At 42.9% G+C, this 26,388-nt stretch overlaps 1 protein-coding gene across 2 annotated transcripts in view; it reads right to left on the reverse strand.

The window, feature by feature from the left end:
* Positions 1-236: 236 nt before the first annotated feature.
* The window catches only part of trim9 (tripartite motif containing 9), a 39,544-nt gene continuing 13,392 nt past the window's right edge, over positions 237-26,388 (reverse strand). The window contains exons 2-11 of one of the 2 annotated variants that reach the window (XM_023353001.1): positions 23,100-23,195; positions 22,538-22,660; positions 15,249-15,359; positions 15,007-15,160; positions 14,377-14,522; positions 11,558-11,696; positions 9,344-9,382; positions 7,161-7,464; positions 6,918-7,080; positions 237-6,242 (exon numbers count right to left, since the gene is read on the reverse strand). In XM_023353001.1, coding sequence (XP_023208769.1) covers positions 6,165-6,242; positions 6,918-7,080; positions 7,161-7,464; positions 9,344-9,382; positions 11,558-11,696; positions 14,377-14,522; positions 15,007-15,160; positions 15,249-15,359; positions 22,538-22,660; positions 23,100-23,195 — 1,353 coding nt within the window. In that variant the 3' untranslated portion in view covers positions 237-6,164. The remainder of the gene's footprint in view (positions 6,243-6,917; positions 7,081-7,160; positions 7,465-9,343; positions 9,383-11,557; positions 11,697-14,376; positions 14,523-15,006; positions 15,161-15,248; positions 15,360-22,537; positions 22,661-23,099; positions 23,196-26,388) is intronic. The other variant, XM_014468838.2, reaches the window with a different exon arrangement.

Raw genomic sequence — 26,388 nt, forward strand, 5'->3', positions numbered from 1 at the left:
CTTTTTTTTTACCGTCCGTCTCCCTCTGGTGTCTGTTTCCCTGGGTTACTGGCGCCATCTGCTCCAGCCCTGCTCCACGTAAACGTGTGAAACATTGTTTTGCAGGATGTCTTTCATTCGTCGTGCCCTGCAGATTTTCCGCATGCAACTTGCTTCAGTAAAGTCAAGGACAACATGCAATTAGAGCACAAGCAACTTTGACCAAAGACGGGAATAAAGAAATAATCGAGGCAAGCCGTTGTTGACACCGATTTTATTGAAGATTCACAGATACGAGAAATACAGAGGCTTGTTAAATACTTCAAATAATCGTATAAGTGGTAAGATGTGGTAATAGTAGACATAAAACTGTGACAATCGATAATCATATTGTCTGGAAATTATAATAAAGGACAATTTCCTTTTTCTATTTGCCAGATTCTCATAAAGAGAAATTTCAGGTTCACTGTAACTAAAACTGAACGTGACCTTCCACCTCAGATCAGAGAGGGCAAAAAAAAAAAAAATTCAAAATAATAAAGAAAAATCCCTCTGGGGATATGATGAACGTATAACACACAGTCACACGCATACACACTCACACAAAGATATGTAGCCTATGTACATTTGGAGATATAACACCGAGTGTCGCCCAGCGACTGGGTGTAAAGTTTATTTAGGTTGTAATATGAATCTGCGTCCCCGTTGTTTGCTTAAACTGTGTTAAACTATTTATTGTTTTCTTAAAGAAATCGTGTTGCATTTACGCTGAGTTAAATCCCCGTTTCCTTTTGTTCGGTTCAGAAGCACACCTTCAGCTCATGTTTAAACATCTGTGTGCCGATGTTTCCACCGAGGACGTCCTTGGAAAAAAACCCCCAAAAAACATTTATCTTGAATTCCGATGTTACATTGTGAATTTATTGTGACTTTATGCAAGTATAGAAGGGCTAAATCGAAGTTATTACTTTAAAAACCAACCAGCTCATTCTTGCAAAGCACCCTGAACGTGGTGCAACTTGCTGAACTTTCTCGGTCAAAACACACACACACACACACACACACACACGCACACACACACAAACTGAGGAGTTATGCTTACTGTGTGCTGATGTTTCCGTATCATCGTACGGCCTGCCATGGCTTTAGTTGCTTTATAGAAAGCGAAAAAAATGTGTAATATTCCTTTAATGATCGTGACAGTTACAGTACGTCCAAAGGGTTTCCGATGGTGAAAATTTGCCCTTTTACGGTAGAAAAAAAGCACGTAGCAGCAGATGAGGTTAGGCATCACAGATGTTACAAGTTGACTCTGCTGAAGCAGTTGATTTTGTCTGAAGCAAAGTTTCACAAATGTTTTAGGGAAAGTACAAATGGGGGGGAAGGCACACCCGTGAAGTTCTAACACAGGATATCACCTCATGTGTATGCTAGACAGGTGCCTTAAAAATATTCACGCCCTTTGCGACTTTTTGCACGTTTTTGTCGCATAACAGCCACTAACGTACTTTCGTTTTATTGCAATTTTAGGTGGTGGATCAAAATAGGTGCGACGTGCGTTTATATTATATATTCAGCCCCTTTGCATCCTGATATCAGCCAAACTGAGACAAAATACAGGGTGGGCCATACGTTTCCACAGATAGGAGAATGTAAAACGTATATTTATTTTATATTTCAGATACCCAAGAAGATGCGTTTGACAACAGAGCAAAGAACTGAAATTGTACTGATGGCTGGATCGGGAAGCGGTCGCATGGTTGCATGAAACTTTAACAGAAAACATGGAACGAGCGTCGCACACACACACACACACACACACACACACACACACACACACACACATACACGGCACTGTGGCAAAACTTATTTGCAAGTTTCAGAACACTGGAAATGTTTCAGATCAACCATGAAGTGGTCCAAGACGTGCAGCGATTACACAGAGTCCCACAAAAATAAAAACGGTTGTCCAATATAGAATGTTAATTTTTTTCTATGTATGGAAACTTATGGCCCAGTCTGTACTTACAGATGTCATGTCAGCAAAAATATGCATGCCCCACTACAATATGTATTTTTATTTTAATATAATTCTTAAATCTGTGTTTCTTTTGCCTTCCACTTCACAACTGTACGCTACTCAGTGTTGCTATCTCACGTAATATCCTTAATAAAATAGTTAAAAGTTTGTGGTTGTGATGTGACAAAGTGGGAAAGGGCTCAAGAGGAATGAATACTTTGGCACCGTTCATCCATTGGGCTACCAGGATCTAGGAAACGACCTTTGAACCTGAAATGGGAACGTTTCCCCCCGATGTGGCCATTCAGCATTAGGATTTCAGTTCCTTCTGTTTTCTATTTTATTACAGAAAAAAAATCAGATATAGACATTAATCTTTTGTGAACTCTACTCAGCAGTCAGCAGACCTACAGCTAGTCCAGGCCGACCCGACAGCACGTCGATCAGACAGTCTCTAGCTCATGTGATGGAGGTTGCATTTCTCATCAAAAGTTACAAAACATCTCGGGTTTTTCGAGATTCTGTTAAATCAAAAAATTTGGGTGAAGATCGCAGGACATTTTGAGTCACAAATTCAATGTTTAATTTAAAAAAAATCTGGTGCAATATTTCATTTGGTCTTATTTCCTGCCCAAAAATGCTTAATTAATGACTTACTTTTAAAAAAAAAACACACAAAAAAAACTTGAAGAAGATATTGCCGCTTGATCCGCTTTTCCAGCAGGAATAGAAAGTTGTCACCATCAATTCAACAAGAAATTCGTTTGGAGGACTTAAAGAGCAATCAAATAGATTTAGTGACACCTAGTGGTGAGGTTAAAGATTGCAACGAACTCAAAACATAACATTCTTCCTAAAAGACCTTTTCTTAAGACATTTATTTGTTTTGTCAAGCCATTCTGGGCTACTGTAAAACATGAGTATATTATAATCTGTATATATAATAATATGTGCTGTTAATTACAATCCTACGTTAAAATAGAACACCGAGTTGCCTTTTTCAGATGGCCATCCTTTCAGACTGAAACGTTTATTGAAAATGCACATAGAGGTTGGTAGATTTAGCTGCAACTTGAAAAACTGAGGTGTTATAAGCCTGCGTGCTAGCACGCTAACATGTTGTACACAGGTCCGCTGGGTCGCAGTATTTTACTGTTGAATGGTTCAAGTTGTTCTGTTGTCACGTGGAGCAGAATAAAGCTAATTCTTGCTATGTCAGACAGCATTCGCTTTGTCTGGTGCCTTATGATCTGTATTCATCAGTTGTGTTTGGTGCTAATTAGCAACTGTTAGCATGAAAATGAGGCCACTAGTGCTTAGTAAAATTGTGCGAGACAGACGTTTTTCTTCAGCTCTCACAGACGTGGAAAGTCATTGTTGGCACAGCTTTTGTCACATTTGCACGCTTTAGCACTGAACCGCCAAGCGTTTCAGTCAGTACGTACTGAGAAGAGTGTTAGCCAAAAAAAAAAAAAACATTCCAGTGTCTCCTGTTTTGTTGCTTTTGTAGACATGTAAACTGAAAAGCCTCTAATTTCCCCTCCCCCCCGACGTCTAATAAAACGTTTAAAGCAGAGAAGCGCCGTTCGTCCCCTCGGTTGTAACTGTACATCGCCGAAAAGGGAACGAGGATAAATTCTCACTAAAAATCTTCTTAACACCAATAACTTATTTAACTTTACGCCTCTTCGCAATAGATCATTTCAATAACAATATTACAAAAACTACCAGAATTCAGTCACTCACAGTAAAAAAAAAAAAAAGAAGCTTAAACTATGTGAACTGCTTTAGCACCTTATAATAACATCTTCACAGTCGTTTAAACCCTCCTGCCTTTGAGATGGATTCAACCAAAGCCCCTCCCTGTTTTGAAAGCGCCATTGCAGAAGAAAAAAAATGTCTTCCTTCCTGTTGCATCATAAACCTCGATGCTGTAAATATATATATAAAAAAAACACAACACAGAAGTTTCACTTGAGCTAAGCCACTAAGAAAAGCTTCCCACTTACACAGACGAAGGTAATGACACTGATATGACTGGGAGCTGGACTCTAGTCCAAGGGTCATAGCAGGCAGCCTACACACACACACACACACCCACACACACACACACACACACACACACACACACAGTCACAAAATATGACTTCTCATTCTCAACTCAGAGTCTTGAATCCACAACAGTCTTCAAGACGGAAACCTGACAAAGAGGCATAAGCATGAAGAATGCAATATATTGAGTTGTAAGAAAAAAGAAAAGGTTAATACAAGATCTTCCTTGTCTAATGAATTCATAAAAAATAAAAAAACTCCTTCATTTAAGAAGAGTTGGACATTCTGCCAAACATTTATTTCTTGTGTTCTGAGCTTTAGCGTCATAGTCAAGGCTGTGTTCACACTGCAGGCGAAGGCGTGACCGTTATCTGATTTTTTTTTTTTAAGATGAATCTGAGCGGCAAAAATCCGATTTCACTCTCAAATGGGCTCCAAAATCGGAAAAGTAGCTCCATCTTTACGTAAGAAGTGTCACAGTCTGTACAGCACAACTCCCGATTTCCAACGCGACTCGTCCCAAATCGGATGATGTTCTTGAAAGTGATCTCGGTTTGAACAGACCACTGGTGCGATTTTGACCACATTGAAAAGTCACGGAAACGTGGTGCAATTTTGCGCCGAATGAGGCGGAAAGCGGCACGACCGAATGTAAACAGTAGGAGAAAAAAAACAAAGAAGCACGGCAGACAGCAGATTAGCTGTCGACGGAGCTAATCGTCATTTCTGGCAGCTTCCATTGCACCGCGTCAGAACTGACGCGTGACGACATTCGCAGCGTCCGTATTTGCTTCTGCAGACACAACGGGCTGCTTGCAACAGCAAGTCTTCTTCTGCGCATGCCGCAGACTGTCCTCAATCATAGTCTAGTAATATCAACAACACACGAAGAAACAAACCCTAACCCTCTGAACTGAGCATTTATACCTGCAATGTGAATGTAGCCCAACTCTTGACTGTTGGCATGGGCTGGTAACAAGAAATCCCAAGGTTTCAAAAAGCAGCTCTTTGGAAATATTTAGCTAATTATGGCATGGACAGTAAAGGGGAGGGACTCATCCTTCTTATGGAAGTAATGCTGCTTGCTTTTCTGCTGAGTGGGTGGCTGCTACATGAGCAGACAGCCTGACAACTGAACCGGCTGCTTGTTATACTCCCAGTGTTGCTCTAGAAAAGGTAGAACAGCAAAGAGGTGCAATGTGTTGCTTAATAAGTCAACTCTCTTGGAAACTAATATTACAAAATTTAGGGAATGTTGTGACATAAGACTTTTTGGCACATTTTCTATTCCACCAATGTCTGAATTTTGTTCTTTTGGTGTTTCTTTATCAGCATATTCTATATTCTATATTCTGTAAGGTTCTGTCACAGGTATTTGTCCCCATATATCAAACAAGCAAATCCTGATGATCTTGATAGATGCTTTTCTATTTAGACAGAACCTACTCTGACTTATCAGCTGCTAAAGTAACAGAAAAGTTACTTTAGCAGTAACTTTGGTGACAAGTAGCTGGAAAACTGAAGGGAAAAACTCAGTAGTAATCCATAATAACCTTAATATTAACTCGAATAATTCAAGTTACAACACTTTGGAACTTGAATTTTTTGGAATATATTATGTACATGTGCATTGTGAGAAAGAGGGGATGAGTGGGAGAATAAATGTTGATGCCTGTCTAAAAATCCTGAAATATAAATTTATAAATTTAGGAACAAAAAAAGCATCTATTTTATACGTTCCTTGAGCGTTTCACACCAGCCCATGCCTAGTCTTGACTCAATGCGGGTATTTTCTGAAATGTAAAAATACCCCTTCGGTTCAGTGCTTCCGTTACTGATCCTCTGGACGTTGTGGTGAAACGTCCCGTCTTCTGTAAGAACACGAGTCATAGGCACCATATGCACTGTCCTGCACACGGCCGTGTCCAAAGCGTAGGCATGAGAAAGGCATGGCTTAGGGCTGTCATGAGGCCTCCGACGGAGTGTCATGGGGGTCATTAGGTCGGGGCGACAGACGGAGAGTCGAGATCAGGAGGGCGAGGGCGGGGTTAGAGGTATTGACCTGCGACGGGGTGGGGAAGGGGCAAACCCTGCAGAGGTTTCACTGCGGTCTTCAGCACACAGAGCTCGTCGGGTCTGCCTCCCCGGGCGTGTAAAAGTCAGGGATGGGTAGCCCAGTGTGAAGAGTGACCTGAAGAAAAATACAAATATTCATAGAGAGGATGGTTGAGGCAAGATTTGCCCTGCAGGTGGAGCTGCAGAGCTTTGTTCTCAAGAGGAGAAGCTTCACAGAAACTTCCAGAGCCGCCAGTGGCTCTTAAGAACATAAACCAGCTGATATTTTGAAATGTACATGTAATACCAAATGCAGGTTTTATCAGTTATAGTCAATGGCACTGAATTTCTACAACTGAGTCTCACTAATATTTATTATCAATAGGTTGAAAATTGTGTCTGAAAGATTAATGTATTTATCCTCTTTTTGCAAAAGTTTCATCCGTTTCTTTACTTTTAGACCCTAAAATGCAAATAAAATAGTGGTTATATAAGAATGACAACACATTTCCTGTAGTTGATGCTCATCAAAATTATAAGTTGTCTTTTTTCCCCCAAAAGGTCATGTAACATTCAAAGGGGAGAGAATATTAAAACGAACACTTTCGACAATACGGACAGTTTTGGGGGGGTTTGAAACATCATCATTTCGAATTTGTCGCAACAACGATAAATCAAAATTCTTATCACGATAAGAAATTTATCACGATAAATGATAAACGATTAAAAAAAATATTTGTGCCATGAACTATAGACCTGATTTTAAAAAGAAGAAACGTTTACTCCAGTAAGGTGCGGCGTGGTTTCCTACCTGGACGTTACGGTTGAGGCTGATGGCGGGATAATAAGCGCCTTCCAAGCTCTCGAAGGCAACGGGACCCTGCTGCTCATCGTTGATGAGGAAGATGAGGATCCTACGTGTGAAGTCCAGCAACATTCCTATCGTCGATCCTTTAGCGACGCCACCATCCGTCCTGCGCCGTCACACGAAGGGAATCAGACGTAATCCGTGTCGCGGCAACTTCTGGATATTTCCACACAAACAGTCCCTTACCTGTTGGTGTGAGAGTTGTTGTGCATGAACCAGGAGCGGTTGTTGTCCACGTACATGGCCCAGGCCTTGTCGTCCTTCCCCAGCATCACGTCCTTCAGGACGTCGCCGCGAGAGATGCCGAAGGCCGGGTCCGGGTGGTTGTCGTAGCGGTCCACCGTCATTTCCCAGTAATGGACGCCGCGGGAGAAGGCGGCGCTGCCCAGGACCACCCGGTCATCGTAGCTGTTGCACGACACCGTCAGGTTGTCGTTGGAGAAGACGATGTCGGGGTGAGCGGACACCGGGTCGAAAGTGAACCAGGCAACTGCGCGGTACACAGGGAGAACGCGTCACTGTCAATCACATCACTGAGCGCAAGAGGCGGCGCAATGACGGCGCTTTAACAAACGTGACATGAATCAGGAGGGAGGTGGGCAAATGAGGAAAAGCTACACTTTAAAAAACATCTTTATGAAAGATTATGATTGTATTAGGTTACTAATCCTTATAGTTAAGCTCTATAACTTGTTATAAACTCTATAAGTAATGATTACGTTCTTAAATCATATATCTGAGTCAAACAGTCTGAAAATCTTAACTGGTAAATACTAAAAAAAAAAAACTAAAAACAGTATAGATAGTAGCTTACAAAAAATATATTTATGTGAAGTTCTGTTGATTGGATTTAGGGCTCATATCTCACCAGCAGCGGTTAACTAATTTTCCTAATTCCTAATCCAGATTAGTTGCTCCTGGAGGCTGAAGTCAGCGGCCGATAATAAAGGAGCCAAGATGAAAGCGGACTTCTACCGCCTTTAAAAAAACCCCTGCAATCTCAAAAACGTCACTGCAGTTTGGTGCGAATGCTATCTTGTGCAGCAGATGTGTATGTACAAAGGAAATTGAGCTTGGAGGCAGTGCGCCATCAACGATCTTCCTGATGGAAACGAGTACTGAAAACAGAAAATGTTTCCTGTCGTTAGCTGTTTTTGAAGAGCGGAGGAAAGCAGAATCATGTGTGTGATGTGATTTGGTGACGATAATCAGGTCCAAAACAAAAAGCAAATATTAAGAAGTGGAAACGCGTGAAGGATTCTGAACGGTCTGAAGGGCTGAGAATTAAGACTGGGAAAATGACAGTTTCACTTTGGAAGACTGTCGATGATGGACCTCCATGTCTTGTGTAAATAACCGAAGACTTTTATGTAAATAACGGCCAAATGAAAACATGAACAGGATTTAAAGCTTCATGAAACATTGTTTCCATGAACTCCTGTTATGTTTCTAACACTGGAGAGGAAAGAAGTCCGCTTTGGATTTGGCACCATTTTGATTAGCGGCTAGCTTTAGCACCAAGATCATCAAATCAAAATTTGCTCTGAATGTACGTAGATGCCAAGAGATTTATTTATTGTAGGCAAGATATTAAATCCTTATAACCTGGCAACAGAACTTCACTTCAAATACTTGTCTGATAGGTAAACTATGATAGAAACTGAACAATATTGTGATTATTGTAAATGAAGTACAAAATTATTTTGAATAATTTCAGTGTTTTAAAGTCATTTACTGCTTTGTTATTGTAATTTATGGCGACTGGCTACTCACTGATGACATTACACATCTTTCGATGCACATAATCTGTATTTATTTCGTCACCAGATTACACATGGCCCATCTACAAGCAAATCCTTTCAATTGTTTCTTTTTAATGCAGGGATCGGATACCCAATAGATTTAAATAAAAATGGCGGATAAAGTTAAGCAAACACGGGAACCACCAGTAATTATGGTCCCATGTAGAACACCCAATGTCCTCGCACTCCAAACTTAACAGCTAAGACTGCAAAAACTGCTTGATTCAGGCCTGAAAACGGTAAAATCACATCTTCATCGTCTATACAGGGAAACATGGGAGTCAAGCAGGCGGGCTTTTGCTGGTTCTATGGGCTGCACCGTTCCTGAATGTCTACAGCTTTCTGCGTCCCCACGCGCAGCATCGTTCCATTACCCCGGTTTGATTTCTCAAAGGAAATAAGACACAGACATTTATTAGGGGCCCGTATTAAATGTTTAATATGTGGAGCCCACAGAGCAGCAAACTGCCCCCCTGCTGGTCGGAGTGTGACGACCTCACTGATGAAACAGGCAGAGGCCCGGAGAGGATTAGGGCGGAAGAAGTCGACCGTGACAGACGTCCATACCTGTGCCTATAGACTGTATATCGCATGGAGGGAGTCCAGCTGAAATGTGATGACATGAAGGGGGAGCGAGAGTAGAAGAAGAAAAGAAGCGGGGCGGGGGAGGGAAGGTAAGAGGGAGGAAGAGCCGAGCAAAGCAGCGGCGCAGACAGTGTGGAGGGGTTTTGGGGAGGGAGAGCGGAGAAGATACAAAAGCAGATTTGATCAGGGAAGCCGGTTCACCACCGGCGGTCAAAGACCAGAAGATTTCCTCAAAACCAACCAAAGAATCAGGAAAAGGAAAAACATTGGAGAACACACAATGAAAATAAAGAGAACGTTATTGCTGTTGTTTTTCTCTCATAAAACCCGACAAAATCAAAACACAGTCTGCTCAGGTTGATGGCTGCACAAAAAAAACAAAAAACAAAAGCTGAATTTGTCTACAAGGTTAGACTACACAGCCGCTGAGAGCTCGTTCTGGATGCTGTCGGGGTTTTTTCAGGTCCACAGATGGATGAGGCGCTCACTTAACTATGCAGAGCAGCATTTAACTAATGGCAAAGCGAGAACACAAGTGGATTACACGCCAAGCAGATGATGCTGGACGTCACGGGTTTAAAGGCTTAAACATGTTCCTATGCGGTATTCAAATCAGACTGAAATCTTGCAGCAGACACGTCGGAGAAATAAGTTGTTGTATTACAATGCGTTAAAATAGAAATCAGCTGAAAGTGACGCCAAATAACTGAACATCACTTTTAAAAAAAAACAACAAAACTGCAAGATTTTAGTCTTTCAGCTTCATTATTTCTTCTATAGATTTGATGGAGTCAAGATACGATTGTAACGACACAAAAAATATCGTTTAGTCAACTCTGGTCAGGATAAACGGCTGATGCAATCACAGCCTTATTGCTAACACACACAAAGAAGTACAAGAATCTACGGGTGCGAGAATATTTTTGTTGTAACGATCTAAGGTTGTTTCTATGTAATGACAAATGCAAAGATGCTAATGCTTGTGCTCTCATAAACCAAACAGAGCAGTTTCAGGTTTCATAAACCTAAGACCGCTTATTACAATATCATAGCTTTCAACAGTTAATTCAGTGAAGCGTACATTTATTTTGTTTTGCCACTTTTATCCAAACAACACAAAAATGTTACGGTTTCTATAACTGGGAGCCTGGGAGTTTGGCCCGCTAGAGGACAGTCGGTAATGGATCTACTTTCTTGGCTCTCTCCGGAGTCAAACTTTGTGGGAGAGAGCAACTTTAATCCCAAACGCTGACGGCTGACAATCTGGAATCCTTTGACTAAATGGATCAGCGCTGCTTAAAGCTGGGCTGTCAGAATGATTAGTTGCGATTAATTGAGATTAATCGCACTTACACATTTAATTGCTTGCTGACAAAAGGACTGGGCTTGTCCATTAACGAAACGATTATGCACAGCACAAGTGCATTTGGATTTTAAACAAAATTTAAACATCGTAAAATAAATCTATAATTCATTGGATTGAAGGCGCAGCATTGTGTGCTTTCATTTTATAGCATAATCAAGTATCTATGTTGCCTTCACTTGTGATAAAAATGCTTTATATATCAAATATGACTCTGAAATTTGACTTTGTAATTTAACGCCTTGAAATTGGGCCTCTGTCTCTACCTGCTCTTCTCTGAAACTCCGCTTTCATCACAACATGGCTCCTCTATTAACCCTTTAACAACGTTTTTACCAGCATTTCACTCAAAGGTTTCTCCTATAATGAGCTCAGCAGATGCTCAGTCCCACCAGGTGTTTGCTAATTGTTGCTGGCTAGTCTGTGGGAGCTGAGTGGGGGGCATCGCGGAGGGGCTGCTCTGTGAGGCCGAAGCTTGGAAACTACAGAGGAGGAGGAGCTGCGTCTTGAAGGCGGGGCTAGGTCCACCCAGGCGTTTTGCACAGCTGAATGGTTGCCACGGGAGATTAACGGATTTCTCAAACATGCAGGAAAGAATCACAGCAACACTCCAGGTACGTTTTTGATGCGTGAATAACATGACGTAAAGCTCAAAAAAGTGTATTTAACATAACACCGCCCCTTTTACTGAAATCGATTATATTAACTGCGATTAATTATCGAACCTTTGGATGGCACTAACTAGTGGAATAATCTCTGGGAAGTGCTACGGCTTAGCTTTTTGTAAATCCCATCCACTGAGCAGGAAGAGGAGGCGGCAAAGCTCAGCTTACTCTCAGAGGTCTGCATGATCAGCGTCTTGCTGTACTGGCCCACTCCGCTGGAATTGAACGCCTTCACTCTGGACTTGTACGTGCTGTTGAAGTGGAGCCCGTCCACCGTGCAGATGGTTTCCGACCCCACGTACACCTCCTGCAAAACACACACACACACACACCAGCTTCCGGTTAGCCCAGCCAAATGCATCAAGTGCGTAATTATGACACCGAACGCAGGGGTCCCTGCTGGATTTGATGGAGGAGGCGGTAAGCGACGGCGTAAGCTTGTACAGCGGAGCGAGGCGGGGGCTCGCCGGTGTATAAATAGACGTTGGGGAGGATCAGGGGGCGGGGGGGACGCGAGTCGCCAGGCTCAGCGGGAGGCTGCGTTGGTTGGACTCGGTGAGTCAGAGAGTAGAGGATGGGGGGAGAAAACTTCCCTCGTTATTTAGTGCACAGTTCTCTGGCAAAATGTCGCTTCATACGGTGTGGGAGTTAAAATGATGCAATGGAAAAACGTGTGGAAATTCTTTCCAATTTACAGAGGAGCCGCAAAATTGAATCTTAAGATATTATGTTGTGAAACACACACAAACGCCACGACTGTAGAAATATTTCCCAGCTGTAGAACTGTTTCTAACCGGTTATTACTTACTGGATACACTTGATGATTCAAGATTGGATACTGCAGCAGCAGTCATTCACTTTTGTACTGCATTAAAGGGGCATCATTTATCTGTCTTCAAGACATAGTTCGGTTTAATAGTACAATCAAGTAACTGTGTTAGCTTTGAGTGTTAGAAAAATGTTGCATGTGTCAAATACGACTTAAAAGAAATTTGACTTCATAATTTAACGCTTTGAAATTGGGACTTTGCTTCTTTAAGAAACTCTTGCTGTTTGTGAAACTCCGCCTTCAGGAAGTCGCCACAACATGGCTCCTCTGTTTAACAACGTTTTTACCAGCGTTTAACTCAAAAGTAGCTCCTATAATGAGCTCAGCAGACACACAGTTCCACCAGGTGTTTGCTAATTGCTGCTGGCTAGTCTGAAGGAGCCGAGTGGGGGATCTGCAGGGAGGCTGCTCTGTGAGGCCAAAGCTCAGAGGCTTGGAAACCGAGCTGCGTCTCAGAGGCGGAGCTAGGTCCACCCAGGCGTTTCGCACAGCTGAATGGCTGCCATGCAGGTTAGAATCAGGGCAACACTCCAGGTGTGTTTTTGATGAGGGGATAACTTTATAACATGATGTAAAGCTCAAATAGTTTTGATTTTACATGCCTCTTTAAAATTTCCCATCTGTTCACATCTTTATACAAATGAACACTTTGTTTCCTCTACTGTATAATGGTAGAGAAATATAACCTTTGCTGTTTTTATTTTAGCAAAATAAACAAAGCCTGAAAAGCCAAATATCTTGAAGGCCGAGCGACACATGTACATTTAAATGCACTTCAGAATATCCTTTTGTTTTCCTACCTTCTCACTCACTCCGTGTGCTGAGCCTGAGAAGTCTGCCTCAGGGTTTTTTCTTCTTCTGCATTTAAGAAATAAAACTGCATCCCCTCCTTCCCCCACCCCAGAATATAGAACAACAGACCTCACTCGTCGAGCTTTCACAGCGCTCTAATAACAGATCGTGTAAATCCTAGGCTTGGGGGCAAAATGTCAACAGATATGGATATCCACAGCTTTTGTACGGGAGGGAACAGTTCAGGAGGGACAGGTCGCTGTCCTGACAAAGCCGAGCAAAGATCCGGTGCGGTGCGAGGGAGCAGCGCGGGGGGGAGAATCGAAGGGAGGGATAGATTACACGGTGAGTCTCTGTGTGGGTCTGGAGACCACTTTGATCCCAGATCGCGCTTCACGCAGAATCGTCCCGGCTGGCAGCTGCGTTTCAGGCCTGCGCTGCGAAAACACACAACGTCTCACCGAGGGGCTTCTGGTCCGGTTTGTAGTGCGGTTATCTTGGCACACTTGGAATAAGACAAAACGAACTCACGGGTAACTTTTCAATAAGATACAGGAGCTTGTTTTAGGTAAATAACTGATGGAAAAAGTACAACTGGAAGATTATTTCACTTACAGTGAGACATTTCCCCCATGTTATATGTGAAATAATTTGAAAGTGCAACTAGTACTTCTTTAAAATATATACTGTATATTAAAGAAGTATTTATTTAAAACAAGCTCCTACACAGCTCTGGAAAAAAAGAAAGAAATAAAAGACCACTGCACTGAATCCCATTGAAAACCTGATGGCTGTCCCACCAAATATGGATTTCTGAGTGAAAACATCCGTATTGTTGTTTCTAAATGAATATGAACTTGTTTCCTTTGCATAAACTGAGGTCTGAAAGCTCTGCACAAATAAGTACTAAATTTTTGCTTGGGATTTCGAAGACATGTTGTCAGGAGTTCATAGGATAAAAGAACAATGTTCATGTTACTCAAACACATAGATATAAAACGTAAAATGAAAGAAACCGATCACTTTAAGTAGTATCTTCATTTTTTTTTCCAGAGCTGTATGTTGCTGAAAAGTTACCTAGAGGTTAGTTTTGTCTTATTCGATTTTTGCACTAGAAACTAAACCAAAAAAAAAAACTTGGTAAGATTTTGATTTTTTTTTTTTTTTTGCAGTGTGTTCTCCTGACAGTAGGGTTTTGATCTCATGGTTAACTCCATAAATTTCAGCTCCAGAACATTGCTGTCACATCCTCCGTTCTGCGCCGGTCATCTTCCAAAAATCCGGCTTCCTCCTCATTTCTCTGTTCTCATCTAAAAAAAAAAACAAAAACAAAAAAACAAGCATCGGTGCCGCGTTCGATCCCTACCCTGAACGGCCCTCCGTTTCCGTCGTCCAGCTCCAGGATGTAGCCCTCGACGGCGATGGTGGAGAGCGGCGGCTGTTTCCAAGACAACGTGGCGCTGTTGTTCTGGGTACAGCACTCTTCTAGCTGGAGGATGGGAGCAGCTGGGACTGAGGAAAGATTACAGTCTGAGATATGAAAAGACATCCACCACACACAGCCATGCTCCAGATCTAAGCGCTGCTCCGCGGTTTTTCATCTCTTCATGATACATAAATCAACAGCTTCCATGAATAACGTCTACAGACTTTTCGAGAAGTTTCGACTAAATGTAGGGATGCTAAAACGATCATAAACGTCCGACGTTTTCTGCATAGTCCTGAATACGAAGCCGGTCTGAGGTACAGTTTCTGTGTGAGAGCTAAACAGGTCGTGCTCAAAAACAAGCTTTCTTTGACTCCAGACTCAAGAGGCTGCTGCCACGGAGAAAGGAGGACACTGGCAGAACAGAGCAGCAGATCCCAGGAAGTGTGCACTACATGCCTAAATATCTGAGGGTTTACATTTTGATAACGTGGTTGATGCACACTTTTTTGTTCGAGGAAGATTTAACAGGAGAATTGGAAAATCTGTCGGAGCCGTCCCCTCCTTTACCTTTCATCTGTACAAAGTCCAGCTGGTGGATCGTTTGCAGGAGGGGCCCGCTGTCCAGGGTGAGGTCAAAGTCACTGGTCATCCTCGGGGTGAGGGTTCCCTTCCCCCACTGGCCCTCGGTCATGTGGACCCTCCGGATCAAAGCGTCCGAGATCTGAAACGGAACACCGGTACATTACTGGAAAAAAACTAAATTAACCCCCCTCAATCGTTACTTCGAAATTTCCCAGAAGTCCTTTCACCTGCAGGAAGCCACTGGGGTCGTTCTCCTTGATGACTTCCAGGCAGTACTCCATCAGTCCTGTTGTCTGACGCAGCTTCACCGTGCAATGGGAGATCTGATCCCGAACCACCTGGACAGACGGGGTGCAGGGAAGAAGGTAATAACATATTTTATAGGACTACAAGGGATTAAAAAGAGTTAAATCATTGATTAATTACTATAGGCTTTTCTTTCTGGTCACCACAGTACGGCATAAATAAAGTCCCGCTAATGTTTGTGAGCATAATGTGTTGAGTGAGGGGAAATAAAATAAAAAGAAGGTAAAATAGGAAAACATTTATTTATTTGGGGTAGAAAGAAGGAAAATAAAAGCAAGATTTATAACAAGAAAACAAACAAGAATGGGGGGAAAAAAAAGGTTAAAGAGACGGTTAATAAATGAGCAGGAGAAACACTAATGAAAAGATAAGCGACCGGACAGCTCGAGTGATTGATTAGGTCTTGTTTTTTTTTCAGTCGCCTCTTGGGACACATGTCGAGGGAGGAAGAGGAGGCTGAAGGCTGCAGTTTCTGTCGCTGACGTCAGCGAAGAGAAAGTGTCGAGTTGTTTTCGCGCGCGCGCTGAAGACAGTCGTGGCGAGTTACATCAGGGAGCAGAAAAACACTCAGGAATGACGACTGAGATCTGAAAAGAAAAGTGCAAAAAGGAACGGAAGGGACTGGCGTTGTCCACGGCGGCGCTGTGAACACTTGAGCAGCTTTTCCAAGGCGGGAGATTCCTCCGCCTCCTCGCTCGCCGACAGCTCTGACGTCCGCCGTCTCTTTGCGACAGTGTGAAATAAATGCACGCGCCGGACTGTGTGTTGCTAGGAAACGGCAACCCAACTGCTGCTGTCCGAGCGGCTCCGAGCCTAAACGGAGAGGAAAATCCGCACATTCGCTGGCGACTGCAGCTGGCAGAGACGGAGGGACTCACAGGACGGAACCAAAACCCAACCCGCTCCTTTATCGGACCTCAAACCAAATTTTACGCAAATTAAAATGGACTGGGCCTTGTTAAATGATTGGTTTTCACAGGCATCTATGTCGTAGATCTCTGCTACAAGTGGACAAAATCATCAACGTCAAGCCTAACGTCAAAAGTCCCTGATTAAAAAAATGACAATAGATGCTTTGGGAGCCCCACACAGAAGGAATTTATGTGAGTGAAAGGAACCGAGGGGCATCTGTCAGCACTTTTACAAAAGTTAAAGTCGAGAAGAAAGAAAACTCGCACGAGGCAACCGAAGACGCGGCCGAAAGTTGCCGAAGATCGACTTATGTTTGCAAGTCCGAAATTTGTCGTAACGCAACGGCTACCCAGGAAGACAAGGAGTGACAGCAACGATTCCAGCATCAATGTGAAAATAAACTGTTCAGAAGTCAGGAGAATAGAGTATTACCATGGATACCTATCAGACCGGCACCCTCTCCAAGGTTTTAAGAGCTGTAATTTCTAACGCCTTTGTCTTTGTCACTGCAGCTGTGAATGGAAGCAGCTAAAATATAGCTGTTTCCAGCTGGAAGTCCTTTTCTTCGCACATTTCATCTGTGTTTTGTTGTTAACTTCACTCCAGCCACCTAGCTGTCAACATGTTTCTTTAAGGAACTCTATAATATCTTTTCACATTAACATGCTGCATAGCTCTAGTCACTTCAAGCTAATGGAACATGTGATTGTTGCAAAGGACGTTGAAATATTTACAACCTGTCACTCTTTTGCTAAAGGCTGAATTGTAAAGCTATGTGTGCGCTTTGGTAAAACAATTATTTTATTTGTTATTCAAGCATTCAAAATAGTTCGATTTTCTGACCATAAAATAAGGATTTATGTCCTTTTCACTGGGTGGAAACACTTAACATTCAGTAAAAACAAGCAGATAACTAACAGGCCAAGGCAACTGTTGGAAATTACCTGAACGTTTGTTTTTGCCACAAACTCGATCCATTCGGTGTGAAATAAAACCAACCTGGTACCAATCCAGCCTCTGTCCGACTGTAATTCACCACAGCGCAAATCGCTTCCTTTTAGAGCGAAATCAATCAGCCTGGAGGACAGCGTTGACAGCTGGAGGACACTTTGGTCCAGGTTTGCGTCTCTGGCCGCAGAGGTCCGAACCGTCTCCTGTTCTTGTGAGTCTGAAACAACCGCAGTGGCCTGGCGGCGCTCCAAGACGAGTTCCTCACCGCCGCCGCGGCCGCCGCGGCCGCCGCTGCCTGCTTAGCAATCCTGTCCACTCCCGGCAGGCAGAGCCTCCTAACTCACACACAGCGCCGACCGCAGCCATTTTTTTCCCCTCGTAAAGGTGTGTGGCGATAGAAAAAAAAAATGCCTCTCTTTGTCACAGTTCTCCAGTAGTGGACGTTCTTTTGTCATCTCTCTCACCATTAACCCTCACTGTGTGTGGTGGCAGGATAAAACAACCATAAAAATGAAGCTTGGATTGAAAAAAACTGCTTCAGTTACATTTCATTGTGGCACAACTGATTTTTGCTAAAACAATTATTTCTTAAAGTGTTCATATTTCCATCCTTTTTTTTAAAAAAAAAAAACAATAATAAAATATTGCTGTTTTTAGCACATCTGTGCCATTGGTAACACAAAATGTAGAACTGGGTGAAAAGTTCAGGATTGTAACTTTAAGTTAAAAAAAAAAAAGAAGAACTTTTTGAAGCCGTTTACCTTGTTTAGGAAAGAGAGAGAATAAAAAGAAAGAACAGTGCAGGAGTTAATTAAACGACTGAATCCTCTCCGCTTCCCTCAGTCTCACATCCCAGATGATTTACGCTGGACTCACCCTGCGGTTACAACAAGCGACAGGATGGAGGGTATTAATCAAAAGTTAAGAACGGGACGGGAGAAGTTGCTGCTTACTCACGTTATGATCTAAAAAAAAAGAAGAAATAATAGGAAATAATTAGGTGTGTTCATCTGATTTATGTGTGACGCAATCTGGAGTATCTGTTCAACTTGTTGAATATTAATTAAATCGAATGAACATTAGATGCATCTGAACAGCACGTGTCATTAATATCGCCATAAAAAATTGGCCGGTAAAAATAGAAAACGACTGATTCTTTTTGTGTGCTGTCGAGTGAAAATGACTGGCAACAGAAAAAAGTGGAGTGAATTACTGCTTACTGCTCGTCTCAGCTCTCATCAGCGTTCATCTGCCCGCCGCTGTGCCAGATGACAGATAGGAAAGATTCATTTGTTTGAATTTGAGCAGGAGTGCAGAGGACGCAGCAGGTGTGCGGCGTGACCCCGGTGGACAAAGATTTGAAATCTCAACGACCAGCTGGTGAATCTGGTACAGGCATAAAGTGGGCCACAGCCTCGGCACGAGGTCTCGGAAACACAATAACTGCGCAATATTGACAATTTCCGTCGCCTGAATTCTGCATCTGTCATCATTTTGGGGCCAAATAGGAGCCCAAACGCAATTCTCCTCCAACTCTCTGCTCCCCGGTTTTTCCCCCATCAGCAGCTGCTAAATCTGCGCGACTCTCATGTGGGTCCGGTGTTCTTGTGCTGCGTGCGAGATTCGGTAGCAGCTCAAATAATGAGCCGTCTTTTCTCTCTCTCTCTTTCTCTTCATCTCTTCCAGCCTCCTTCTATTCATGCCCGCTTTAATTATTGGGCCACTGCGGCACATTTGGCCTCGCAAAAAAAAAAAAAACCCCAAAACACTGCGGCTGCAGTACCAAAGGATAGTCTTTACCGCTCCCCGAAAGGACAGCGGCTGCACTGCACAGTCACGGCCACAGCGTCACGTTTGTTACAGTTTGACTTCCTTTTTTTTCTTGAAAGAGCATGTAAACGATTAAAGCGCAGAAAAAGGAATACATGCGAGATAGAAGAAGACGGAAACTGCAAAACCAAACCGGAAGCAGGGACGGCTAACGCGCCGCTCAGAGTGACGGCGACAGGATGTGACCGGCTTCGCGTCGCTCGCCAGATTTCTATGTATTTTACTGCGATTTGCCACAGATCAGGACAAAACCTGCATGACCGTCCAGATACAGGCCTGGCTGTTGCCATAGCAAATTTTCCTGGACAATAAATTATCCCAGTGATTGTTGTGATAAATTATAATACTGATGTTTTGAGACCATTTTCAAGTAAATTTATCAATAATGGCACAATAATGCTAATGCTAATGCTAATGCACTGCCTTCTGATTTTTGCTTTCGCAAAAGTGAAAATCAGATGTTTACATCACGGCGCTTGGTTACCAGAAAACCCGCTCATCTCTTAGCAACAGATTGACAACAAATATTGTCATTGTTCAAAAACCATAAGATTTCTTCTACTCTTTTCTTGTGCTCTCATTTGCCCCAAAACGAAAATGAGTTCGACACCCCTGGTCCATCGCAATAAATCCTGATTTGTAGTTGTACAAACGTTTCTGTGGATGCTTTCATATAGGCTGCGTGTGATAAATAGATGTTTCCTGCGCTGGTTCAGTTTCGCATTTTCATTTCCAGGCAAATCCGGGCAGGAGGGCAACATCACACACGTGTGTGTGTGTGTGTGTGTGTGTGAGTTAGCTCTAGAGGAGCCTTTGTAACACCTTTCCATAAAACAAACCTTCGCCTCTGCCGTCTCCTTCAACACAGGTCGGACTTCCTGATGTTCCGGAAGATTAATATATATGTATATATTAACCTGACTCATGCGATGAAGGACTGCCTTTCGTCTCCGCAACAACAAGCGAAGCAGGTCGCCATGGCGACAGCCAGGCTTCAGCGAACAGGAGGAGAGCAGCGGGAGGCCGCGCCACACGCCTCTCATCATCTGCGGACAGATCTCAGGTCTCTGTCTGACTTTCCGACGCTAAACTGCATCCTGCTGTTTAAGTGTAACTCAACTAATGGAGGAGTCTGCCGAGTGCTGCTGTCAACGCTGCAGAGCGACGAGGCAGAAAAAAAAGAAAAAAGCGAAGCGACTGCGCATGCGTGCAAACTCCTGTTGGGGATTCCACAGAACTGTCTCCGTCCTGACTGACGTCTTCATTTAACGGAAGAAATCCTGAGAAGGATAACAGGGTTGCGAGCGCGTGCAGCCAGCTGACAGGTGCACGGAAACGCGTCACGGGCTGAAGGTGTGAAGTGTGTTCTCCGACAAGCTAAAAAAAAAGGGGGGAGCGTTTAAGTATCTTCTTTCTCTTAGGGGTTTGAATGCTTTTTGTGGCTTAAACAAGTAAAAGAAAAAAAGCTTTGTCAGATTAGGGAAGTTGGAGAATATTTACAGTAAAGAGCTGCTATTTCTGTCCGGTGTGTCAGTGTCAATTCACCAATGCTGTGGTCAGGGCCGGGCTTTAGAAGAACGAGGACCCCTGGCCTGAGACCAAAAAATGTTTTGGTGCCCAATCCCAGAAAAAAAAACAACAATAAAATAACATTAAAAAAATATATTTTACTTATGCAAATTACAGAATATTAAAAGGTAGGTCTACACATTTGCAGGAGGAAATTGAAGGATGATTTGGTTTAATACGTCTGGCGGATGGCTCCGTGTTGGTCCCAACAAGATGGCAATTTTGTAATGAGTGCAATTTCAAAACAGTCCAACAATATCTTAATAATGTACCACATGTGAAATGTGTCCATTGACTTTAATATCAGGTGCATAGTTTGTAAAATATACACAGTGCGCACAAAAAAATATTTGTTTCGGACCTTCCCCCCAAAACTCGGGGCCCCTGTAAAAGTCTGGCTCATGTCTGGGATGTTTTCTTCCCTAAATGTTTATACTTACTAATCTAAAATTATTCTGTGGTCTATTGATCTAGCATATCAATTTAAACTAGGATGATATTTAGAAATCTATACTAAACTTATTCTGCAATTATTATAAAATGATACTGTTAGTCAGATAAAAAAAAAAAACAAAACACACACACAAAAAAAACTCGGTGACTTTGGTGACACAATCCCCCGAAAAAATATTCAAACCTCTTGACCGTTTTGACCATTTTTTTCACATTATGACAATGCAACGTATTGTATATTGTTGGCCTTTATTTTCTAACCACACGCAAAGTAGTTTATAATTGTGAAGTGGAAGAAAAAAAATCCTTTTCAACATATTTTAACAAAAGAATAAAAATAAAAACCTGAAAAGCATGGTGTGCAATCTTATATTCAGCCCATTTTCCTTTCATACTCATAAATGATATCAAGTGCAGGTGACTGCCTTCAGAAATCACCTCGGTGGACAAAGTGCGCCTATCTGTAATTTAACCTCAGTTTAAATCCAGCTGGTCTGTGAAAGCTTTAACGGGTTAATTTAGTTTGATGAAGCTTGAGCTTTTTTTGCAAAAAAATAAAAGAAAGAAAGAGCACCAGAAGTCAGTCTTTAAGTGGGGAAACCGCTGGAAACATGCTCTCAAATGTCAGCTGTAATTGCAACTAAACATGTTTTACAAACGAAGTGAATCAGGGGAGCAGAAAGCCAACTAAAGCGTAGACCCAATATATAAAATCCCAGTAAAATACAACTCTACGATGGGTTAAAAGGAACAAACGATGGCAGAAAACGTCTCAGTGCGAAGACGCAGCCGCTGTGTACCGCTGCGCAAAAACCAGAGCGGCAGGTGGTGGGAAAGCGCGGAACGCGCGTTTGTGCAGCGTGTGGTTCCGCTCACATGCCGCCGTGCGCAGGCTGTGTTCTTCACCCCACCTACACGCGTGAAGCTCCGATTCTGCACGGCGCTCAAGCATGAAATTGGACGCCGTTGCAAAACAGACGTGTCTCTCTGCTTTTCTCTCCTCCCACTCATATCTCGTGTTCAATTTGCCGGGGGGGTGCTTATTAAAGGAAAACGAATCAATGAGTGTATCGAAAATGAACAGAGACGCAGACTGCGATTTCACAAATCCTCGAAGAGGTCAAACGACAACTCAAACGTCCAATGGATGAAACGTGTAACCTCAAAAAAGGACCTCCCAAAAAGAAGGACTTTCTTAAGCAACTGAGCTGCAGATAAAAACATTTTACGTTGCCGTCAACAAGGATAGACTTGCTCCACTCTGGGCAAGTAGCAGCTTCAGTTTATGGCAGCTCAATCCAATTTTCTCAGATGCTAGAGAGGCACCCGTCTCTGTTTTTCTTTCCAATTTGAGACCTGATTTGCAGAGAGAGCGTCACCGTTCTGTCTCATTTTTGTGTGAAACAGAACGCTGTGACGGGGGAAGCAGATGGACGTCGCTTCGCCCTGTTTTAACGCGCTTGACGTCAAATGTTTTTGTGTCACTCTTACCCACCTTTAGCTTGTGTTCATGCTCCTTGTTCACTTGGGCCAGCAGCTGGGCTTTGCGCCGGTTCAAGGCGTCGATCAGCGCGTCGCACTGCGCCACCAAACAGGCCTCAAATTCCACGCCGTTTTCCTGAGGGGTGAAAACAAAACAAAGCAAAAAAAAACCCCGCAGACATGAGGTCTCCCACAATCTGTGATGCTTTTTTTATAAAAAAACAAATAAAAAACTTATTTAACTTGACTTTTACTTGAAGTTCAAAAATGTTCTTTTTTTTTCCTGTTCATCAAATTCTAAGGGATTTTATTTTTTGTTTGTTCTCTGCCGTTACTTCTATGATCCGCATGGCTTTAATATTATTTTTCTTTCATCTTGTTTTTAGCACTGGGAAGATTCCCCAATAAATTCAACCCAACTGTACCCGTTATCTCTTGTTTTTCTGTATTATGGTTAAATGTTAAAGGCGTTTGTAGCATTCCAGAGTTTGAATGTTTTTATTTGCATTTTTACATCTTTTGTTGCGATAAAGAAAACCGTAAGCGTCTCTTGGCTTGGGTGGATGGGTGAGTACCTGGATGTGCTGCACCATGTTTCTCAGCTGAACCAGGAACTCTTTTGCTTCGGTGGCTCTGTCTGACAGACCGTTTAAGGCTTGGGACAGCTGACCCTGTGGAGGACAAACACAAATTACAGCTACAAACACATGGGGAGCTTGGACTAAAATAGAAGACACACACACACAAAAAAGCCCATTGTCTCTAAGGATGTTCTTACTGTAAAGAGTTCAACAACAAACCGGATATCAGTAAGACAAATTCTGCAGCCAACGTCTACAGTGACCTAAAATGACTAAGGTTTTCAAAATTAGTCAGCACTTTATTTGAAGGGGTGAGCATGAGACTGACATGAGACTGTCATAAACATGAAGGAATCTATATGAATGTTTACGACATGCAGTGTCAGTCGGTAAATAATGACACTTTTAATGCAAAGTTGACACTTTTAACAGACTTTTAATGAAACGTTTAGAGCAACTTTGCATCAAAAGTGTCATTGTTGACCGAGTGACACGTCATGACAACAGTCGTAAGCATTCGTGAAGACTCCTTCACGTTCATAACAGGTGTTACGTCATGCTTATGAAGCACACCTCTTCAAACAAAGTGCTGCAGAGAGTCTAGGTTAGTGATTGGGCCACTGCTTTGGCAGTAAAGACAAAAGCAGTAAGATGAACAGGAAGCACATGCAGCAACAGGTTTGCACAGTTTGTTTAGCTTGGTACGAATATCGAGTTCAGTGCAAGTACAACAAGAGTGTGCAGCTATTTTTCGGCATCAAAAGACTCTTTAAGTCCAAGTTTAAGTCGTAAAATTAAAAACTGCCGCGTCCTCAAGCTGTACTGTCGAGATGTGATGGGCACCGAAAGTAAAAGATACGATAAAAACATCTAGAACGGCACGAGAGAACTTTGCATTGTTATTATTGGACTACAGCTGCTGTGGGCTCCTGTTGAGAGCCGAGCTCAGCACACATGACAGGAAATGCCACTGTTGTGGATGAGTGCGATGACACAGAAGGACTTCTGTTTGGATAGCAGGAAAGAAGAGACGACTTGTTCGCATGTATGTAGAGCGAGGTCGTGTGAACATGGAGGTGACGGAGAGAGAGAGAGAGCGAGGACGGGGCCCGACCCTCTGACCCTCTGGGAACCTCATTGGGTTGAACTCCAATGAGTTGGTGGGCATGTTGTCTTCTGGTGGTGTTTTTTTTTTTTTTGGGGTGGGGGCGGCGTTTCCCGACGAAAAGGAAGAAAAATGGTCTCGGCTGCGGAAGAGCGCAATAAAAAACCAGCTTCTAGCTGATCCGGCGGAAAACGCTGTGAAAACAATCCAACACACGCTCCTCGGTGACAGCCGGGCCTCCGGAATCTGACGTTAGTCGACCAAATGGGAGTCGGCCTGCTGGGGCCGACAGCTGACCTTTGAACTCCAGGGTTTGGGAAAGACAGCTGCCGCCAACATGAGTCCACGCAACTGGGGACGGTCTGAGCTGGCAACAGCTGAGCAAAGATCTGAACGTAAAGTTTGTAACTTTGTTCAGGGCTTCCGCTGTTAACCAGGGACTCATATTTTAGAGTCTCAAGAGCTTGTCATTACTGGAAAAAAGCATGTCTCTTCCCCCCCCCCCCCCCCCCCGTGTAGTGATTTAACTATTAGATGTCACAGTGTATAGAGAAGTCTACAGATGGACAAGTTTATGTCGAAAAAATGTCTCGGGTTATGTAAACCTAAACACTGACACCAGGATTCTTGTGGAAAATTTACCTGGGACTGTTTTTTACGCCACACAGAGCAACAATCTACATTTAGAAAGCCACTAATTGAGGTTTGCTAATGAAATTGTTCAAATTGTTGTTTCCAGAGGTCATGAGAGGTCAGCCAGCCCTCCCCACCGTCTTCGAGTCGGACAACATTGGCGTCAAAATGTTTTGTTTGTGCCGCTGTGGCTTTGAAGATGTTAAATGAAAGTTCAAAGTTCAACCACTTCTACAAACTCAAAAAGACCTTTGGACGTTCGTTTGAATCTCCAAAGCCAAAGCAGCACAAACAAAACATTTTGCTGCACAAAGGTGCATGAGGTTTATGAATATTTTGTAAATATAAAGATTTGCAAATCTTACTCATCTTGAGAATTTCTTATTGCAACTTGACTTTACGCGACAGACAGAAAACTCTGAATCACTCTACAGTGAATCATGTTATATACATCCAGCCCCTCTGAGTGATCATTTTATAAGATCATCTTTCTACACACTGAAGGACAATTTTATCCCAATCAGAATGGATTGAAAGTATAGTTGTTGGTTGTTTTTTTTACCCCCCCCAACAATGGTTTTCTTCTTGCCAAGTTTTCATAAAGTCCAGATCTATTTGTGTTTATCCCTTGAAGTTTCCTACATCGTGCTTTGGTAAACCACGTCTCTTTTTTTTTTCTTTGCTTCGGCTTCACAGCTGCGTGTTCTCAGTGCGATCCCAGTACGGCTCCCTGAGATGCGGCTATAATGTACAAAGACATTTTGTCAGCTAGAACAAATCGGTAGGAAAACTCAAGAATAGAAAGCAGAACTTTTTTTTTTTTTTTTTTTGTGGTATTTCTGTTTTGCCAGAAGTGGTTTTTGTTTTTCCTCTTTAGCTTGAATTTGTGCACAGATTAGATTAACCAAGAGTAATGAGATTTATACGGCCCGCTGGGAAGATTTCGAGTCCTTCCTCGTGCTGCGTTACGTTAGCAGCCTCCCGGCTCCGTCTTCATTAATATTCAATCTGCTTCCCCTAAAAAAAAAAAATCCCAATATTTCTTCAGAGTATAGGCTAGACTTTTATTGTATTCGAACTGGAAAAAAAAAAAAAGCAAAACAAAAAAGCGGACTCCTCTTCTCCTGACAAACTCCTACCAGTCCGGATCCATCTGCTGCTTCTCTCACTTCAAGATCTCACCAATCACACTCACTCCCTCCACGGCGTTCAGTTCACACTCTGCTGGTTTTTGTGACGGATCAGGCAGGTTCACTCACTTCTTGCCCTTCCATGTCGGCCTAAGAAAAAAAAAGTAGAAAGTAGCTTTCCTTTCCCCGTCCTTGCGACACAAACATGGGGGGAGCTCCTGCTTCGCCCGGTTAACAGTCGTTCGGCGACGGGGCGGATGAAAACGAGGAGCGCTCGGTTGTCTGGAGGCGTTTTTCCACGCCGTCTGTCCCTGAAGCCCGCAGAGCTCCGTCCCCGAAAAGCAGGTCACAGGAAAGTGGAGGCTCTTTTCATTCCTGCGCCGCCAAGGCCGGCAGGTCGGCAGATGGGAGGACA

The sequence above is a fragment of the Xiphophorus maculatus genome, chromosome 19, assembly GCF_002775205.1.
Source record: "Xiphophorus maculatus strain JP 163 A chromosome 19, X_maculatus-5.0-male, whole genome shotgun sequence".
NCBI classification, from domain to species: Eukaryota; Metazoa; Chordata; class Actinopteri; order Cyprinodontiformes; family Poeciliidae; genus Xiphophorus; species Xiphophorus maculatus.